Here is an 18521-nt window from a genome sequence, read left to right as displayed (position 1 = left end):
TGCTGTGGTCTTGATGTCGACGACTTGTGTATACTGTAGAGAGGAGATTAAAGGGGTATTCTCGTCTGAGCATTCACATTCTGTTTAATTAATCTGCTATATAAACATTTCTTCAATTAGATGTTATTTAAAAAAATGTACCAGTGTGAAGACAATTTCACATATGTTCTACATTCACTTAGATGTGGAGGTTCGTAGAGATGTTGAGAATAGGAGTAAGTTTGCTACAACCTTGTATTCTAAACCATCTGATAGGAATAATTTGTTATCTTGTCATAGATAACAAACTTTTCCTCAAACTTTTCATGGTATTCCAGGGGGACAATTTACTACAACATGCAGAATATGCAGTAGTGATGCTGAATATTTTAAGCATATGGAAAAGTTACAAAAATTACATAGTGAGGCTATCCAAGAAGTGAGATAAGGAATATTGGGTTAGAAATTTTACATATTCCAAGAAATCAAATTAGACACGAAAAATAGGAAAGAAAAAAGTCGATCAGATGATGTTTGTCTCTAAGTATGATTCCCTTGTGAATATGATTAGAAATGCTATTCTGAAGAACTAGACTACAGCTACAGCACGTTTCGAAATATGGAAAATTGTTTAGGAATAAACTCAGTTTATATATAAAAAGGGCAGGTCAGTTGCCAACACATTGATTAGATCAAATTTGTTGAAAGTAAGAACGTAATGAGACAAAGATTGTTATGTACTCAAAAGAAGGGTGCATTTGCGTTCCTGTCATGTCAGCATTGTAAAACTAATATTAAGAGTGATAAGTTTAATCAACCCCGAAAAGGTACATTTATAGACATCAAGGAACTGTGAACATGCAATAACACCAATGTCATTTACATGTTAAAATGCCCATGTGGCTCAGCTTAAATTGGACAAATATCTAGAAGCACAAAGGTGAGATTCAATGAACATAGGTCATCTATCAAACAGACTTTATCATCAGAATCGAATGAATGTAAAACGAGTATAACTAAGTCTAAGATGCATGAAATATTAAACTGGTGTAAGAGACATTTCAGAGTTTTCAATCTACAATGGCTTGTTGGTGCAGACAACGTTAAAACAAGAATGAGACTCTTCCAGGGGGGCGTATTTTAGATTACCAAACTTGGCACTTTCCAACCCTATGGATTAAATGAACATTGTAATTTTAACATTTTTCTGTGAATAGTTTGTAATTGGTCTGTTTTTGTTATAGATAGTGGTTGCATTGTAGGTGGTATTAGCTTTTAAAAGGTATATGTAGTATATATAAATATGGCAATCGTTTACGTTATTTATATGTACCGGAGCCTATTTTGTGCATGCCTGAGGAAGGAGGAGCAGTATGCACTCGTTCAGTCTGTGAAGCTCTGTCTGCGTGTGAACGCTATGGACTATGGATTATGGACTATGGATTATATGAACTTGGATTATACCGCTTTTCTGATAAGAAGTTATTGAAACTTTTGGATGAACTTATATGGTGAAGTATTGAAAGATTCTTTGATATATACATTGTATTTATGGTTAAAATAAAATGCTATATGCCTAGAGAGGTTTGTTGGATGTCTTGCACCATTTGTATTTAACCCGCAAGGCAAGTTTCTTAAGTGTACTCGGGATAACAAAATAACACATTCTCTAATTCACAAAAATACAGCATTTCACAGTTATAAGCCCAACATGTCTCTATCAGTCCTGCTGTACACAACTTCAGTTGCCCCTGACTTAGGTTCGGGGAAGCTATCTTGGATTTCTGTGTGACGGCCATGCAGCTGAGATTTCTCTCTCTGCTCTATGCCTTTAGCCCTCTATGCCTTTAGCCCCAGGACAGAGCTTACACTGATACAAAGACATTGACATCCAGCTGGAAGCAGGGTGTGGAGTCTTAAGCTACAGACAGATAAGTTCTTTATCTGGGGAGGGGGAGGAAGGCACAGCAGATGAATGTGTTGTGGAATAGCAGAGATGTAGGAGAGCTGACTGTCATTGTGTGCAATAGGCCTCTCATGGATCTCATCATCTCTGATCTGTCTTATCTCTCTTTCTATGTGTCAGATACTAGTACAATGTTCAGAAGGTAAATAAAAGTGTATATAAACCTGTACCCAGACAATTTAACCGCATTTAACCACATTTCACAGAACTAGATAATATGGTGTCTACTTAGAGGGCCCCCACCCCCACAGTGACTCATTGTAATGTATACTGTGCAGAAATGCCATATACTGCAATACAGTAGTGTTGCAGTATATGGTAGGAACGATCAGACCATCTAGGGTTAATGTGCCCTAGAGAGTCTAAGAAATAGTAAAAAAAAAGTTTCAAAAAGTTGTAAAAATAATAAAAAATAGTTAAAAACCTAAAAGTTCAAATCAACCCCCTAGAATTGATAAAAAACTTAATAAACAGTTAAAGTCACAGACACAATGGGTCAGATTTATTAAGCTGTCTGAAAGTCAGAATATTTCTAGTTGCCCATGGCAAAAAATCACAGCTCCCCTTTAAAATATTCATGAGCACTGGTAAAATGCTTCCCAGCTTCCCAGTACACGCCATGGAATAATAAATAATGTGTCAGAGGACATTTTTTTTTTTTCACAAAATAAGCCCTCACACAGCTCTGTACACGGTAAAATGGAAACGTTATGGATCTTTGAAGGTGGAGAACAAGAAATTAGTGTAAAAACCCTGCGTCCTTAAAAACGGCACTAGGAGCAAAATGCTGTGAACTCCGGTGACCCTGTAAGTAAATGTGCCCCTATGTTTTAAATTAATTTAAATTCAGGTTGTAATGATTAAAGAAAAAATATATTACTGGTACTTACATATGTATATTTTATGAATTTTTTTTTGTGACATGTTTTCAATAATCATGTTTGTTCAACACGGACAGCTTCATTCATTAATGAAAAAGCTAAATTATAGAAGGGCATCTACAACGAGAATCACTCCACACTACTCCATGCCCCTGAAGCCTCTTTGATCCTCCTACCGGCATATCTTTGGTGCAGCAGCTACGAGGAGCTGTGCGATCTCATTCGCGAAACCAGCGTTCTGCGCAGTTTGTAGCTGCGCGCCAAAGATATGCCAGTAGGAGGATAAAAGAAGCTACTGGGGCGTAGAGTAGCCGTGCCATGTAGCCTCAGCTCCTGCTACTCCACGTCCCAGTAGAAAATTAGCATTTTAGGGCAATAACAGTTCGAAAAAGATACAGGGGACATGAGGATTAGTCCTTAAAAGGGCTTTCCTCACGTACAATAGGGGCACCTACCACCCGATCTACCTTAATAGGTAGATCCATTGTGGTCGGTTTCCTTTAAAGGGGGGGCCCTGCTGTGGCCATTTCACTTATGGGGGAGGACTCTGCTGTGGCCATTTCATTAAAGGGGGACCAGTACGGGCTGTGGTGGTGTCTTTGGTCAGAGAAGATTAGGCCTCGGGGCATGAGCTGGTTTGGACGCAGGGGGGGCCCTAGTCATTTGAATAGCCCAGGGCCCCAAGGACACTTTATCCGCCATTGCTGGTGTGCCGCCTCAGGATCTGCTCTTCTCTTAGATTCTTATACTCTGTTTTTTTATTTTTTAGAAAAAAGGCTTTTTATTATTAAGCAAATTGCCTGAGGGGCTCCTGGCTGCATAGGTGTTGATGACACCTGCTGCTCCTAAGGCTCATTTGCATAATTTTTAAAGACTTTTTTCTTAAAAATAAGAGCAAAGCTCAAAACAGAGTGGATTCTGCCAGAGGGGTCAGACACCTGCATATCTGTGTGTTTGGATTACAATCCTTGATCCTGCTGGTAGATGTCATACCCACAGTTGGCGATGAATGACCTTTTCTAAAAGATTTAAAAAAAACTTTAGATAAAAGAAAATATAACACCTAACATTTGTTAAATTTTTAAGCCAAGACATTGAGAAACAGAGCAAGAATTGGCTTGGTCATACGCATCCAGATATTTCTCTCTTTTACATAAATGGCAGGTGAATATTCTTATAAAACTTCAGTGGCAACTAGTAGCTGCAAATGACCCTCCTTCATGGCCAACCGCCCTAACCTGTCTCACAAGCAATACATGAATTATCCCTTTCAGGTCCTCAGAAGTTTCACCGCTTCCTTCTAGAGACACACATCCCAGCACATTGGATAAATACCTATACCGCTTCTTCACTGCGTCATGCCTTTTAGATTCTGGTCCACCACTAATATTTGCAATGGGTAAGTGGCGTCCAGCCTTCACTCCAGGCCTCATGATGGGCAATAGGGATGTCTATTTTACAGGCCACCCTCCATGCACTGGTCTCACATGTCTTCTTTTTCTCCTCATACACTCACCGGCCACTTTATTAGGTACACCATGCTAGTAACGGGTTGGACCCCCTTTTGCCTTCAGAACTGCCTCAATTCTTTGTGGCATAGATTCAACAAGGTGCTGGAAGCATTCCTCAGAGATTTTGGTCCATATTGACATGATGGCATCACACAGTTGCCGCAGATTTGTCGGCTGCACATCCATGATGCGAATCTCCCGTTCCACCACATCCCAAAGATGCTCTATTGGATTGAGATCTGGTGACTGTGGAGGCCATTTGAGTACAGCGAACTCATTGTCATGTTCAAGAAACCAGTCTGAGATGATTCCAGCTTTATGACATGGCGCATTATCCTGCTGAAAGTAGCCATCAGATGTTGGGTACATTGTGGTCATAAAGGGGTGGACATGGTCAGCAACAATACTCAGGTAGGCTGTGGCGTTGCAACGATGCTCAATTGGTACCAAGGTGCCCAAAGAGTGCCAAGAAAATATTCCCCACACCATGACACCACCACCACCAGCCTGAACCGTTGATACAAGGCAGGATGGATCCATGCTTTCATGTTGTTGACGCCAAATTCTGAACCTACCATCCGAATGTTGCAGCAGAAATCGAGACTCATCAGACCAGGCAACGTTTTTCCAATCTTCTACTGTCCAATTTCGATGAGCTTGTGCAAATTGTAGCCTCAGTTTCCTGTTCTTAGCTGAAAGGAGTGGCACCCGGTGTGGTCTACTGCTGCTGTAGCCCATCTGCCTCAAAGTTCGACGTGCTGTGCGTTCAGAGATGCTCTTCTGCCTACCTTGGTTGTAACGGGTGGCAATTTGAGTCACTGTTGCCTTTCTATCAGCTCGAACCAGTCTGCCCATTCTCCTCTGACATCAACAAGGCATTTCCGCCCACAGAACTGCCGCTCACTGGATGTTTTTTCTCTTTCAGACCATTCTCTGTAAACCCTAGAGATGGTTGTGCGTGAAAATCCCAGTAGATCAGCAGTTTTTGAAATACTCAGACCAGCCCTTCTGGCACCAACAACCATGCCACGTTCAAAGGCACTCAAATCACCTTTCTTCCCCATACTGATGCTCGGTTTGAACTGCAGGAAATTGTCTTGACCATGTCTACATTCCTAAATGCACTGAGTTGCCGCCATGTGATTGGCTGATTAGAAATTAAGTGTTAACGAGCAGTTGGACAGGTGTACCAAATAAAGTGGCCGGTGAGTGTAGATCACCCTTACAATTTTAATTTTAACAATGTAATAGCATATGGCACTGGTTACTTATCCGAAGTGCACGGTTGGAGACATTGGCCCTCAGTTATTAAAGTGTCTGCGCCAGTTTTTTGTCTGACTTTTCACTGAAAAGAACATGAAAACTGCTTGCACAAGTATTTATAACGTGTGTCTGTGCCGGTATTGTGAGCCACATTTAATGTTTGTTAAATGTGGGCTATTTTCTTTTTTTGTTATAAAAAATGTGTGAAAAGGCAAATAAATGATGCTAATTGCGAATATGCTCTTATCAGAAGTGAATAACATGGTCATTTTAGACCACACTTTAATTGCCTATGCCACACTATTAACATTTGTAACACTGATGCTATCATGTCTTATAGCAAGGCTCCTGACTTTACTGATTTTTGGTTTATGGCTCATCCTTCAAAGACTATGTACTTTATGGGGCATTTATGGGGCCGCATTGCAATGGCAATTTATTCTAGCGGTTTCCACCATGACCTAGTAGCCATACTCATAGCTGCCGTTACCGCACTGATAGAGTATAAATTACATTGAACTATTTTCCATCACAACACAACTGTCAGCGTTATCTCCTCAGAGCTGCGGTTTCCCGCGTTAACCCCTTCCTCGCTGCACCCCTGCTTCTAGTGTGCACTTGTAGCTGAATAAGAGGAAGTGAAGCTGGGAGGGAGAGGAGGGGTGCCCATATCTATACATGCAAGAGAAACATTTTCCACAGCAAAATTACCGAAGGCTACATGTACAGTATGCTAATGGAGAGCTAGCAGAGGCCAATGGGCAGAGGCTCGGAGCTGTGGCGGGGGCTGGCGCTATTTGGGTGCCGACAGCAGCCAATGAGGAGGCTGCAGGTAGCACAGGATAAGTAAGTTACGGCAGAACAGGAACTTTCAGTCAGTGCTGGTAATAGTGTGTGGTGGGCACGGAGCCCTCATCCATCGTGCTCCAAGGCAGGACTGGCAGAACTCGGCATGGCACAGGCAGGATCGGGGAGGAGGGGAGAGTAGTGCAGAGGCGGATCCCACACAGGAGCTCACCTTACACTATAGGAAGACAAGGTGCACGGCCATAGGGACACACGGCTACCCCCGCAGCACATCTCTGGAGAGGAGTGCAGCAGCCCGTCCCCCCAACTCTACAGCCGCTGCTTGTCTGAGGGCGCGGGGCAGCAGACCACCATGGACAGCGCGCACGCCAAGCCTGTCACCGAGGTGCTCCGACACTTCCAAGTCAATGAGAACTGCGGACTGAGCAGCGAGCAGGTCCGGAGGAACAGAGACAAGTATGGACCGAACGGTGAGTAGTGTCCGGGAGCGAGGAGCGCATCCTCCTCATGTCACCGGCTCTGGCTGCTACTCTCCTCCTGTCACTTGTCAGGGCTATGGGCTGCTGGGACTTGTAGTGACTGCTACTACCTATACTGTGTAGGAGAGACCTCACCCATGACTTCCGGTACAGGATCGCTGCCCCCACACCTGCGAAGCTGCTCTGTTATTTATACACATGTGAAGTAAGGCAACAAGCAGATGGGCTGAGATCTGAAGGGAGCAGGCATGACAGATGTGACAGCAACACTTCAGAGAGGAAGGAGCTGGGTGATTCTACCTGTGCCCCCTCACTGGGCCCACAAGCTCCACTTCTGTCACATGTCAAATCAATCACAACACTTGGGCACACCATGTGTTTTCACAAGCAGTTGGCATCGTGACAATTACTTAGAAATGTTTAGTGTTTCTTTATGTAGTGCTGCAAGTCTTTTTTAATATACATGCATATTCACTATGCATAAAATGTTGGTCCAAAAGGTGTACCAACTTACTGCAGCATGTGCCCCCACCCAGCAGCGCCCATTGCTGAGCGCCCCACTGAATTTGTGGTCTGATGCGTGACCATTACAGACAGGCAAAACTGTTCCTGAAGATATTGGCACAACCGTGCATGTAGTTTTCTTTCAAGGATTCTGCATTTTATGTCTGGTAACTAGGATCTTGGTGTGTTATTTTTAGCCTGGAACTACAAACACATTTTTTTTTCTTTTCAGCTAGACTTTTTCTTCCTGTTATCTCATCATTTTTAAGCTATATGTATTTTTTTTTTTGGTAGCAACTGTTTCAAAATAAGAGTATTAAATGAGTTTTAAAAAAATGGCCTACTTTCTTTTCAGAGACTGCACTTATTCTGACTAGGGACTGCAGTTTAACCGTATCTGCAAAAAACAGGGTGAGATGCAATCCCAGGCAAAGTAAATAGCCCTGTGGGCTTAAGCCCAAGACGGTCAAAATTGGACATATACTTATGGTTTTATAAAGGAGCATTATATCTTAGTCTGATTATAGTTTAGGAAGATCCATAAAATATGAGGGGTGGCTATTGTATGCAGGATCAGTTCATTTGTGTGCAGCTAGCCTAAGATTGTGGACATATAGATCAGACCAGCAGTGGTTTAGCCTCCACAAACTCATCGGGAGTAACCTAATGCAGTTTTCATTAATTGCGTAGAGCAGTGATGGAGAACCCAAAACTTATTTATAGTGAGGTGCCAACCAAAAATTAAAGCAGTAACTTATTGCTCCCCGTTTTTCAACAACTTTCGATCATATTGGCCTCCTGAGGACAAGATGGAAAATTTGCATCTTTTTATCTTCTTTCCAGTGTCCCTTTGTACACACAGAATTGTGGGGCCAGCAGAAGGACTTCCAAAGATAATTCGGCCCTGTATACTCATTCTCCCTCTTCCTACAGTCCCAAGTAGAGAAGCAAGTAGCACTTAAGAATATGACTGAAAGCATAATCTTTTAAGTTGCTTGGAACTACAGGAAGATTCTTTGAGTCTTGTCTGGTGTGCTGGGAGGATGGCCCGGGTGCTCACAGAAAGGGCTCTGAGTGTCGCCTCTGGCACCCGTGCCATAGGTTCGCCACCACTGGCATAGAGTGTCATTATGTCATTACTTTTGTGGCTTTCAATGTATGCAATGCCAAGGTCTATAGATGTAGGAGTTCTGGAGAGACATGAACTAGTATGCTTTCAGGGGACGATGTTCTTAAACTTCCCTAATTAAAAAAGCAATTCAATCGTCACCCATGTGACCTCAGCCTTATACTAGGGTTACCTTATTTTTATGTAGCTGGTACAATCAGAAACCAAGTAAAAATAAAAAAGTACATTATTATTCTCTTGTATCAAAATATTTTCTTAAATGAGGCACATAACACCTTACGTTTGGATTTTCTATAGGCAGGCCTTCCAGACAAAGAACTACATCACCTTCATTTGCTGCAGCCAGGTTAATAACTCCAACATTCTCTTATAATCAAAGTAGGGTAAATTAGTAAATTTGCCTTTTGACCCACAAATCAGGTCCCCAGACACTGAAAAGAACTATTGAAATTCCATATCCCTTCTCAACCTCTCAGATGAGCAGACAGAAAGAAATTGTCCATTGCCCCCACCCAAAAAAATTTGCCACACAGCGCTCCCAATCTCTAGAACTCCTGGTCCTGAGAGAGATCTCATCAAGATTAAAATTTTTTTTTGCAAACTGGAATTTGCGGACAAATGATAACCCTTGTTATAGAATAGACATCAGAATATGAAATGTGCGAGTCCCCGTAAGAATAGCTGATTATAAAATGTTAGTTGTTGCTGTATTGAAAATACCATGCAGTCATTACAATATTACAGTTATTGGCAACGTCATACCTAAGATACTGTACACCTCCAAAAAATAATAATATGCAGGGTTGATGTTTGTTATTTCTGACTATGTCTACAGTTACAGTATATACCTTAGCATATTTATTAGAGCTGAAGCGATCACAATCTCATTGATTCAGATGACCTGTGGAGTCGTAGAAGGGGACCTTTATGTGTAACTGCTTATCATCTTAGTCATATAGAATGGAGAGATCCAACCAATCACCTCTTCATAACAGTCAGAAGTCACATATCCTCTGTGATTTTGAAAGGCCTATAAGTTATTACATTATAAAAGTATTATTTTTTTTTACGCTGTATACTTCATGGGGGCTCTTTGTATACCTCATGGGGGCTCTCTGTATACCTCATGGGGGCTCTCTGTATACCTCATGGGGGCTGGCTGTATACCTCATGGGGGCTGGCTGGCTGTATTCTACACCCACGGCTTATACTCGAGTCAATAGGTTTTCCCAGTTTTTGGTGGTAAAATTAGGGGTCTCGGCTTATACTCAGGTCGGCTTATACTCGAGTATATACCGTAAGTATAAAATATAAGCATTTTCAAAGAAAATCACAGCAGGTACATTTGCTCATATACATAAACGACCTAGGGTTTCGCCTCTAGGTGTCTTCCAGGAGATGCCCCAGAAGAAGCTAAGAGGCGAAACCCTGGTTGTGGTGTGTAGGTGGCTGAGCATAACTGATGTGATTTTCTTTGAAAGAGCTGATATTTTATACTTTCATGAGTATGAGAATTAAAGAATTTCTACATTGGATTTGACATACTGGTCTATGCTATGTGGAGTCTTCAAAGGGGTTGTCCTTACTTCTACTGCTATCGGAAATTTCAGAGCACAGTGCTCAGATATCTCTTGCATGCTCCTAGACAGTGAATTGGAGTTCTGGAGATACTCCATTGCTGTTCTCAGCAATTCTGGACACTGCAAGTGGCATGGACACATTGCCGACTTTCTGCTTCATTCAAATAGTGAGAAGAGAACTCCAGTTCTTTTGGGAGTTCATTTTTATGATGTGGTCCCAGTAGTCATATCCTCACTGATCAGATTGTTATCCCCCATCTTGTTGATATGGGGTAACACTCAAAGTTGGTACAACCCCTTTAATTCTTTCCCTAAATACGTTTTGATACCTAAAGCTGTTTTGCAACCTGTTTGAGGGATGTCCATAGACAGAGAAAGGCTGAGTGATGTCCAGCCTGGTGTTATTAGCAGATCAGTTGGGTCTGACTGCTGGGACATCGGTTGATCTTGAGAATAAAGAGGAGTGTTATGCAGATAAACCATCAACATTATTATCCTAGAAAACCCTGTAAATAACCTAGAGATCACCTTTGATAGTGAATGATCATCCTAGAGGCACGATTAACTGTGAACAGTACACTGTTCTACCATCCCTAGAAAGTGGATTACAGGGGTTTTCTCATTTCTATAAATAGATGACCTATTCATAGGACGGTTAGTTAATGTTAGATTGTGAGGTTTTGACTCTAGGTAAACCCTTAACAATCAGCTTATTCTGGCTGCCTCTGATACCAGACACAACATTCACCCTTAGTGGCTTTGCTGTGTTACTGCAACTCCATTTCACTTTTTACTGATGATCTACATACCAGAGTATCTAAAACACATTAAAGCTGATCACTCATAAAGGGGTACATTGCTATGGCATGTATTAACTGATAAGTTGTCCTTTAACCTAAACCATATTACCAAATTAAGAAAATCCGAAAGAAGCTATTTCCATATTACATAAGTAGAAATAAAACAATGCCTATGGCACGGTTTATAACAATGGTGAACACCATGCAAATCATACTTACTTACATCCTTGAGTTTTACCGTTGAGTGAGTGCAATCTGAGAAAATCTCTTTGTGTTGGAGGGATTTCTCAGACTGAACTGAAATGTTGAGTTGCGTTCAGACCAGTGATACAAGGTTTGGTCCAGGAAATCCCCCCAGCTCTCTGAGCATTTTCTTTGGACTGCACTTGCTCGTGGGCAACTGGGGCAAGCTGCTGTTTCTCATACAAATCAGTGGTATGGACCACCAGGTATAGGGAAAAGCATTGATGGGGCTGCCCAAAGACTTTCCTTCACCGTCCTACTAGCAATTGAAGTAACATATGAAATAATCACTTTGCTCCATTTTATTTCAATAGCTGTGGGCGGTGTAATTTTCTTCTACATGTGTTCAGACTTACGTTAAGCTTAAGCAACACTGATTATTAATAAGATGTTTAATGCATGTACAGGGAAGCGCTACCTATCCTCAAAGAAATGCTATGAGAGCTATAATTATCATAACACCTTTTGCGAGTTATGTAATAGTGTTACAGACTTCCAGTATTTCTTGTAGCAAGAAGAATTACCGGTAATTCTCTTGTGCAAAATCTCAGTTCTAATTAATTTTACAGGTATGCATGATTTTTTTTTTATAGATGTAAATGCTAGCATGTTACATAATAGCAACCAAGGCATATTTTTGGCATTGCTGGAAAATGACATTATAGAGTAAAACAACCAGAATTTTTTAATAGGAAATTTTAATGAGAGTTCACTCTCTATACTGTATTAAAATTAAATATTTCAATTCCCACTCTGAACATTAGGCTTAAGGGTATTTCCAGCTTAGATATATATGTATAACATATCCACAGGTATACATAATAGGTGTGGGTGCCACCTGTGGGACATGTAACTTCACTAGAGTCCACTGGACCGTTGAGGGGCTGAACAAAGTTTGTGGTGCATGCATGGACACTCTCCATTCAGGTCTATGGGAGTGCTGAAAAAACCTCTGTTCGCTGAGCTATTTTTGTCATTCCAATAGACATACATGGAAAGTGGCCATGCGTGTGCCACAAACTTTGCTCAGGAAGGGGGGGGGGGGCAATGGACTCCTGTTAGCGACAACAGAGGCAGAGTTGGCACTCTGTAATATATTTATGACCTTTCCTTTGAATACGTAACATATACCCTAAATGGGAAAATCCCTTTTATTATAGACTTACACTTGGTAATTTTGTTGGGACTTTCTGAGCAGCAGTTACCTTCTTTTCATCATAGACAGGATTACAATAGATTTAACAACCTTATTATACCCACTACTGACAGTAGATGATGTTGCAGCTTATTTACACCTCCTATTTCCTCCAATCATGTCTAAAAAAAAAAAAAAAACTCTCCGAAGACTTCAATGGGAAAGGGGGTAAGAGCTATCATGACTGGGCTTATCATGCACCTTTCAGAATATTCCAACAGCCAGCACACGTCACACTTGATATAAGTATATTTGGCACCCGGTTCTACAGCAAGCCTGGCCTGGCGTAGAATTGCTTTATATGGTGCAGGCTTCAGTTAATGTGCTGGCCCGTACAAATCCCCACTCCTACCTGTAGACTCCCCACCCACGAGGCTGGATGCCAGGACTGTGACTCTGGATTGTGGTTTTCTTCAATTAGTCCAATCCAGACCATAGAATTTTTTAGTTTAACCGGTTAAGTACCAGGCCCTTTCCTATTTTTTCATTTCCATTTTTCACTCCCCACCTTCAAAAATCTATAACTTTTTTTATTTTTTACACGTTAAGAGCTCTATGATGGCTTGTTTTCTGCGTAACAAATTGCACTTCGTAGTGATGGTATTGAATATTTCATGCCTTGTGGGCTTGGATTTTACGGCTTTCACTGTGCGTCCCAAATGACATGTCTACTTTATTCTTTGGGTCGGTGCGATCACGGGGATATCAAATTTGTATAGGTTTTATGTTTTCATATATTTACAAAAATTAAAACCTCCTGTACAAATTGCTTTTTTTAATTTTGCCATCTTCTTGCGCTGTACCTCGTTCCATTTTCGCCTTTTTGCGTTATTTTCCGTTACAGAGTTAAATGTAATAAAAAATTGTTTTTTTTTAAAGATTGGGCATTTTCGGACGCATCGATACGTAATGTGTTTATGATTTTTACTGTTTTTAATATTTATATCAGTTCTAGGGAAAGGGTAGTGATTAGAATTTTTAGATTTTTTTTTATTTCTTCTTTATTTTTACTATTTTTCAGACTCCCTAGGGTACTTTAACCGTATGTTGTCTGATCGATCCTATCATATACTGCCATACTGCATTATATGATAGCACATTTTAATGAAAGGGTTAAAACGATCACGGGGAGCGTCGATCCTCGGTAAGATGGCGCTGCCAGCTTTTTGAAACTGCCAGCAGCAATCACCGGGGTAACACCCACGATCACTGCTAGAAATGTGCCGCAAAGACTTACCGGCTATGGAGAGGGCTCAGCCAGTGAATAAATGGCGGGCGGTCGTGAAGCGTCTAAAGTGATATAGTAATTGTGAAATTTAACTCCCAACAAATTATGAAGCAGAACTGGAATGTGAACTATTTTAAGTACATTGCCCTCAATGGTTTGTCATTTACTAAGGGCCCGATTGGCGGTTTCCCCACGTGTTACCCGAATATTTCCGATTTGCGCCGATTTCCCCTGAATTGCCCCGTGATTTTGGCGCACGTGATCGGATTGTGGCGCATCGGCGCTGGCATGCACGCGACAGAAATCTGGGGGGGGCGTGGGCGAACGAAAACCCAACGGATTCATGAAAAAAACGCCGCATTTTAAAAAAAAATCTGTCGCGGAGCTTGCACTTACCTGCACTCAGCCCGGCTCGGTGTATTCCAGTGCGTTCCGGGGAACTTCAGGCAGGGGAACTGCCTTAATAAATCCTGGCCCGAATCCAGCGCAGAGAACGCGCCGCTGGATCGCGAATGTACCGGGTAAGTAAATCTGCCCCAATATGTTTTGGGAAGTAAGGTAGTTGCATAACATTTCATGATAAAATAATCAAAAATTATTTACATGAAACTGGACGTTTATGTACTTTTGTAGTGACAATTCTTGGGTTTTCTAGAAATATTCACCTACATCTTCATGTTTGATAGTAGCAGATAAAAATGACAGTATTGCGGATCTTGAGGAGGAAAAAGGTTCTTAAATCTAGAATTCGGGTTGCGACTTCTCTTTGGCACCAAAGAATTTTTGAAACACCTGAACTGAACAGAAGGTTTTACCTTTCTGGGAACTTTACAAATGTGTTTAGACAAGGGACCTTAGGTCTTATTGGTGCAGCAGCCCTCTTGTGCATATTACTTGTCTCAAGAATACCAAGTGTGAGCTGGCCGAAAGTAAGATGAGCCACATCTATCACACAGTGTGCCAGTGTGTTGGCAGATTTTGTGTTTGCTTGGTCAATGTTTGCAAAAATACTGTAAATATTCAAGTGTTCTTTGTTAGCTCTGTGCAGTCTATTTTGGTTATGTATCTCTATTCATTAGATATCATACAGTGAACGCTTTGCTAGCTCCTTAAAATATTTGTAGGTTGCCTCTTTCATCTTTATGGAGTTTGCAGAAATTGCTGTTTTTTGCCACCAAGACAAACTGATTCAGATGAATGGCAATTAACGGATATTAGAAAAGGCTTACACACGTTTTTTTTGCATTTTAGTACACTTGGATGTACGCGGACATGGTCACATGTAGCATTAGTTTCCAACATTGACCTGAAATGGACTTGTAGGAATCCCGTGCTTTCCACATAAGCAGCATGTTTTCAGTATGATAAATTAGTGCAATAAATATTCTATGTGAATATGTCCTCTTTTTAGATAACATATGGTTAATGAAAACCTACATAGCACATGACATTTGAAATGTAAAATATTGACCAGAAAAGTAATCTAACAAAAATGTTATTATAGATTTGAAGAGATAAGAGAGGCACACCAAAAAATTCCATTGAAAGCATCATAATACTTTGTGTGAAACTGTATTAATGACAAGGTACAGTTATAAAGCAGTGGAACTGGTTAACTTTGGACTGATGCTTTACTATTCATGCATACATTTCTGCCCTTTTCAGTAAATTTGATATTGCTTTCCTTATGTTTTATGCAGATTGACATTTTTCTACGCATGTTCTACCAGGTGCTTACGCGACAGCTTCTCAACCATTTGCCAAGTTGTTTTTAGAGATTTTATGACATATTTTAATATGTACACCAGGTCGTTGTGCTGCTTATCATTATGTGGGCAATTGGAGAAATGAAAAGATCTAGTAACTTGTGAGCTATAGATCAGTGTACCGTACATTATAATTCAGTGGCCAAGCTTTGCTTCACTTCTTTTACTTCAGGATAATCCTTTCAATGTTTGTTTAAGAAAGTTCATGCAATTTAGACATTTGTTTTCATTGCATAAGTGCATGGCATTATATCTAGCTTCATTTCAAATCATTTGCTTTTTCTCAGCTCAAGTTTACAATCCTCCTCACTCCATCTGTCCTGTAATGCCCTCTATTGCGTTCTCAGTATCAAAAGTAATTATAAAAATTTGACTTGCTTTCTTTTAACACACTTTTAGTTATTATTCTTCTGTACTCACAGTATTCTCTGAGTATGGCACTTTTCGGGTGCTATCCTACGTTCTTAACTATAGAGAAAAAATGTATATATAAAGAAGATTAATTTGCAATTAAAAAATGTAGCCACAAAAGCGGTATGCATGAAGAAAGACAGACAGCTATTCCTTCCAAACCCCCTTCTACTGTACTCTTGCATGTTCTCAGTAAGGGTGCGTTCACACGTTGCAGTTAAAACTGCATGGCAATCAGCTTTGAGGTGGTTTAGGTGCAGTTTTGTCAATTGAACAGGTGAAAGACATGAACTGAACCAGTGAATGACATTTGTGGAGCAGGTTTCCCCTTCAAAATCAAATTCACTCATGTGTTCATGTCTTTCACCTGTTCAATTGACAAAACTGCACCTAAAACCACCTCAAAGCTGATTGCGATGCAGTTTTAACTGCAAAGTATGAACGCACCCTCAGGATAGGTGAATAACTCGCTTACAAACAGCAGGGGAAGCTACAGATAGGTAATCAGGAACATCTGCCACTGGGGAGCAATTGGAACACCTCCATAATCATTCGATGATTTGGCCTTTACTGAGTTATCAACTAATGCGTCCTTTATAAATAATAAGTGGATGCCTTACATTATTCATAGATTTCTGATAAATTCTAATAACAGGAGTAATAATATTATCTTGATTGAAAGGTTATCCGTACTCTTATAGAAATAGGCATGTCAGGAAATCTAAGACGGCATATGAATGAGTTTTCCACTTTCAGCAGATATTCAGTCAAACATTGGGGTGGGGGGTCCTTGGCCATGATACTGATGTTCCTAAAGATCCTGTTATTGATACATGTCTTCATTTGGTTACTTAGCAACATTGTCCAAACCTTTTGCTTATTAATGTCATTGTCACCTATGCTTTATTTATTTGAAATAACAGGCAGAAATAATAGAAGAATTTGAGCAAGCTGCTGCAGGTTTACTTAACAGCCAAAAAAATGACACATAAGTATTTAAAGCATTTTGTGCAGCTGTTAAGCTAATGTAATGTCTGCTATCTAATCTGATCTGCATTGCATTAACTCTTGGGTCCTTGACATTTCTATTCTTATGCATTGAATACAGGCCAACATGGCAAGCTACTATAATCTGATCTTTACAGAGAAGGTTCTCATGAACACAAAAAACATGTATTTTTACCTGGGTAAGAACCTGTTTTTCTCACCATTGCCATTCCTGGTAGAGTATTTAGAGGTGTTTTGTTCAGTTTTACAACAAAAACAAAAAAATGTTGTGATGGATGAAAATTTCTTCTTTTACAGACTTCCATGTACTTTACCATTCTGCCCTGTCAACATTCTGGGTGCTGCTGAGCCCAAAGCCCACCAAACTTGTTGGTTCTAGTATGCGCATGTATGTGGGAGTCAGTAGAGATTGTTATAAACTAAATAAGCATTTGCCCGGTGCCTTATATATAGGGGTACCTTATAGGAGGAATCTACTGAACCATATTGCAGGGGAGAGTGTAGTTACAGAGAGTGTACTAGACTTCTGTACTCCTATGGAGTAGTATGTAGAGTGAAGCAGATGCAGCACTTGCACAGGCACCAAGGCTTCTTCAAACAAGCAATCGACAGGGATGTCAAGAGTCATTAGAGTAGTCCTTCAATATTTTGAAACTGAAATACTCACTTTTTAATCTAAAGCTAAATATAATATTTTTTTTACATTTTTATTTTTCAGGACTTGTTGCTAAATATCTATTTTTGAATTCTTGCTTCTTAAACCTTTGATTTTTCACATCTCTAATTATAACTTATCTGCATTGTGAGGAGCCGTTCTTAGGTTTTCATATGTTTCTCCCTAGATCTACTTGCCATATGTCCTGTATACATATCCTATTTGTTTACAGTCTATTTGTTTGTTTCAGCAAGTTAAAGCACCACAACATGTTAGTATCCCAGGTTTCCTGTCTATGTGACCAGAATCCCAGATCATTTTCATAGACCTTGTATTTTCTGAGGTTCCTTTTTTTCTTTTCCACAGACTACAGCACATGTCACTGTGACTGGTTTGCATGTCTTCATTTTCTTATAGGCAAAAATTCTTTGTATTTGGCTTAAAAACCTCCTCCTTATTTGTAAAGCAAATTGAACTGTTGTATATTTATTACCTTATATTTATACTGTTTGTATAGCTTGTTTTTTAGCCCAATAGAAATTACTACTAATTATAATTACTAACAATTTTGTAGTAATCCTGATTATATTCTGTTTCCATGAGTAGTAATCCCTAAGAAGACACTAATGTTCATATAAGTTCATGGATAAAAGTTGCCTATAATAATAGGTTGGTAGAGAGCAAATACTATGTAGTGTTTTCCAGACCGACAGGTTATAAAATTGTATAAAACCATTTGCAATCCCCCTCATCCCAGTATCGACATGCTTTATTCAACTTTAGCCAATTTTTGGCATTGTGATCTTGAGGAAACCCATGGGAATGGCTTTCATGAACCTGTGCTGATTTGACAGAGAAGCGACAGGCAGCAGGTAGATCCATTCTGCTTGCATTGATATGACCAGGTTACTGTAGAAAGCACACTACACCCAATACTTGGATTCCTACAATAACATTGGCAGGTAGCATGCTCACTTTACAACTATATCTATACTTGGGGCCCATCATTCTCCAGGATATCTGAAGTTTTTGTGCTACTCCACAGTATGGAACCCCATATATATGCCATTACACCAGTCTGTTGTAGAAGTATCCTCACTCCCTATTCAGGAACCA

At 40.3% G+C, this 18521-nt stretch overlaps 1 protein-coding gene across 1 annotated transcript in view; it reads left to right on the top strand.

The window, feature by feature from the left end:
• The first annotated feature begins 6363 nt into the window (after positions 1-6363).
• ATP2A3 (ATPase sarcoplasmic/endoplasmic reticulum Ca2+ transporting 3) overlaps positions 6364-18521 on the top strand; it is a 128070-nt gene continuing 115912 nt past the window's right edge. The window contains exon 1 of the mRNA XM_072136140.1: positions 6364-6877. Within this exon, the coding sequence (XP_071992241.1) occupies positions 6760-6877 (118 nt within the window). The 5' untranslated portion in view covers positions 6364-6759. The remainder of the gene's footprint in view (positions 6878-18521) is intronic.

This window comes from Engystomops pustulosus, chromosome 2 (genome assembly GCF_040894005.1).
Source record: "Engystomops pustulosus chromosome 2, aEngPut4.maternal, whole genome shotgun sequence".
Classification (NCBI taxonomy): Eukaryota; Metazoa; Chordata; class Amphibia; order Anura; family Leptodactylidae; genus Engystomops; species Engystomops pustulosus.
This window is presented reverse-complemented; position numbering and strand designations above follow the sequence as displayed.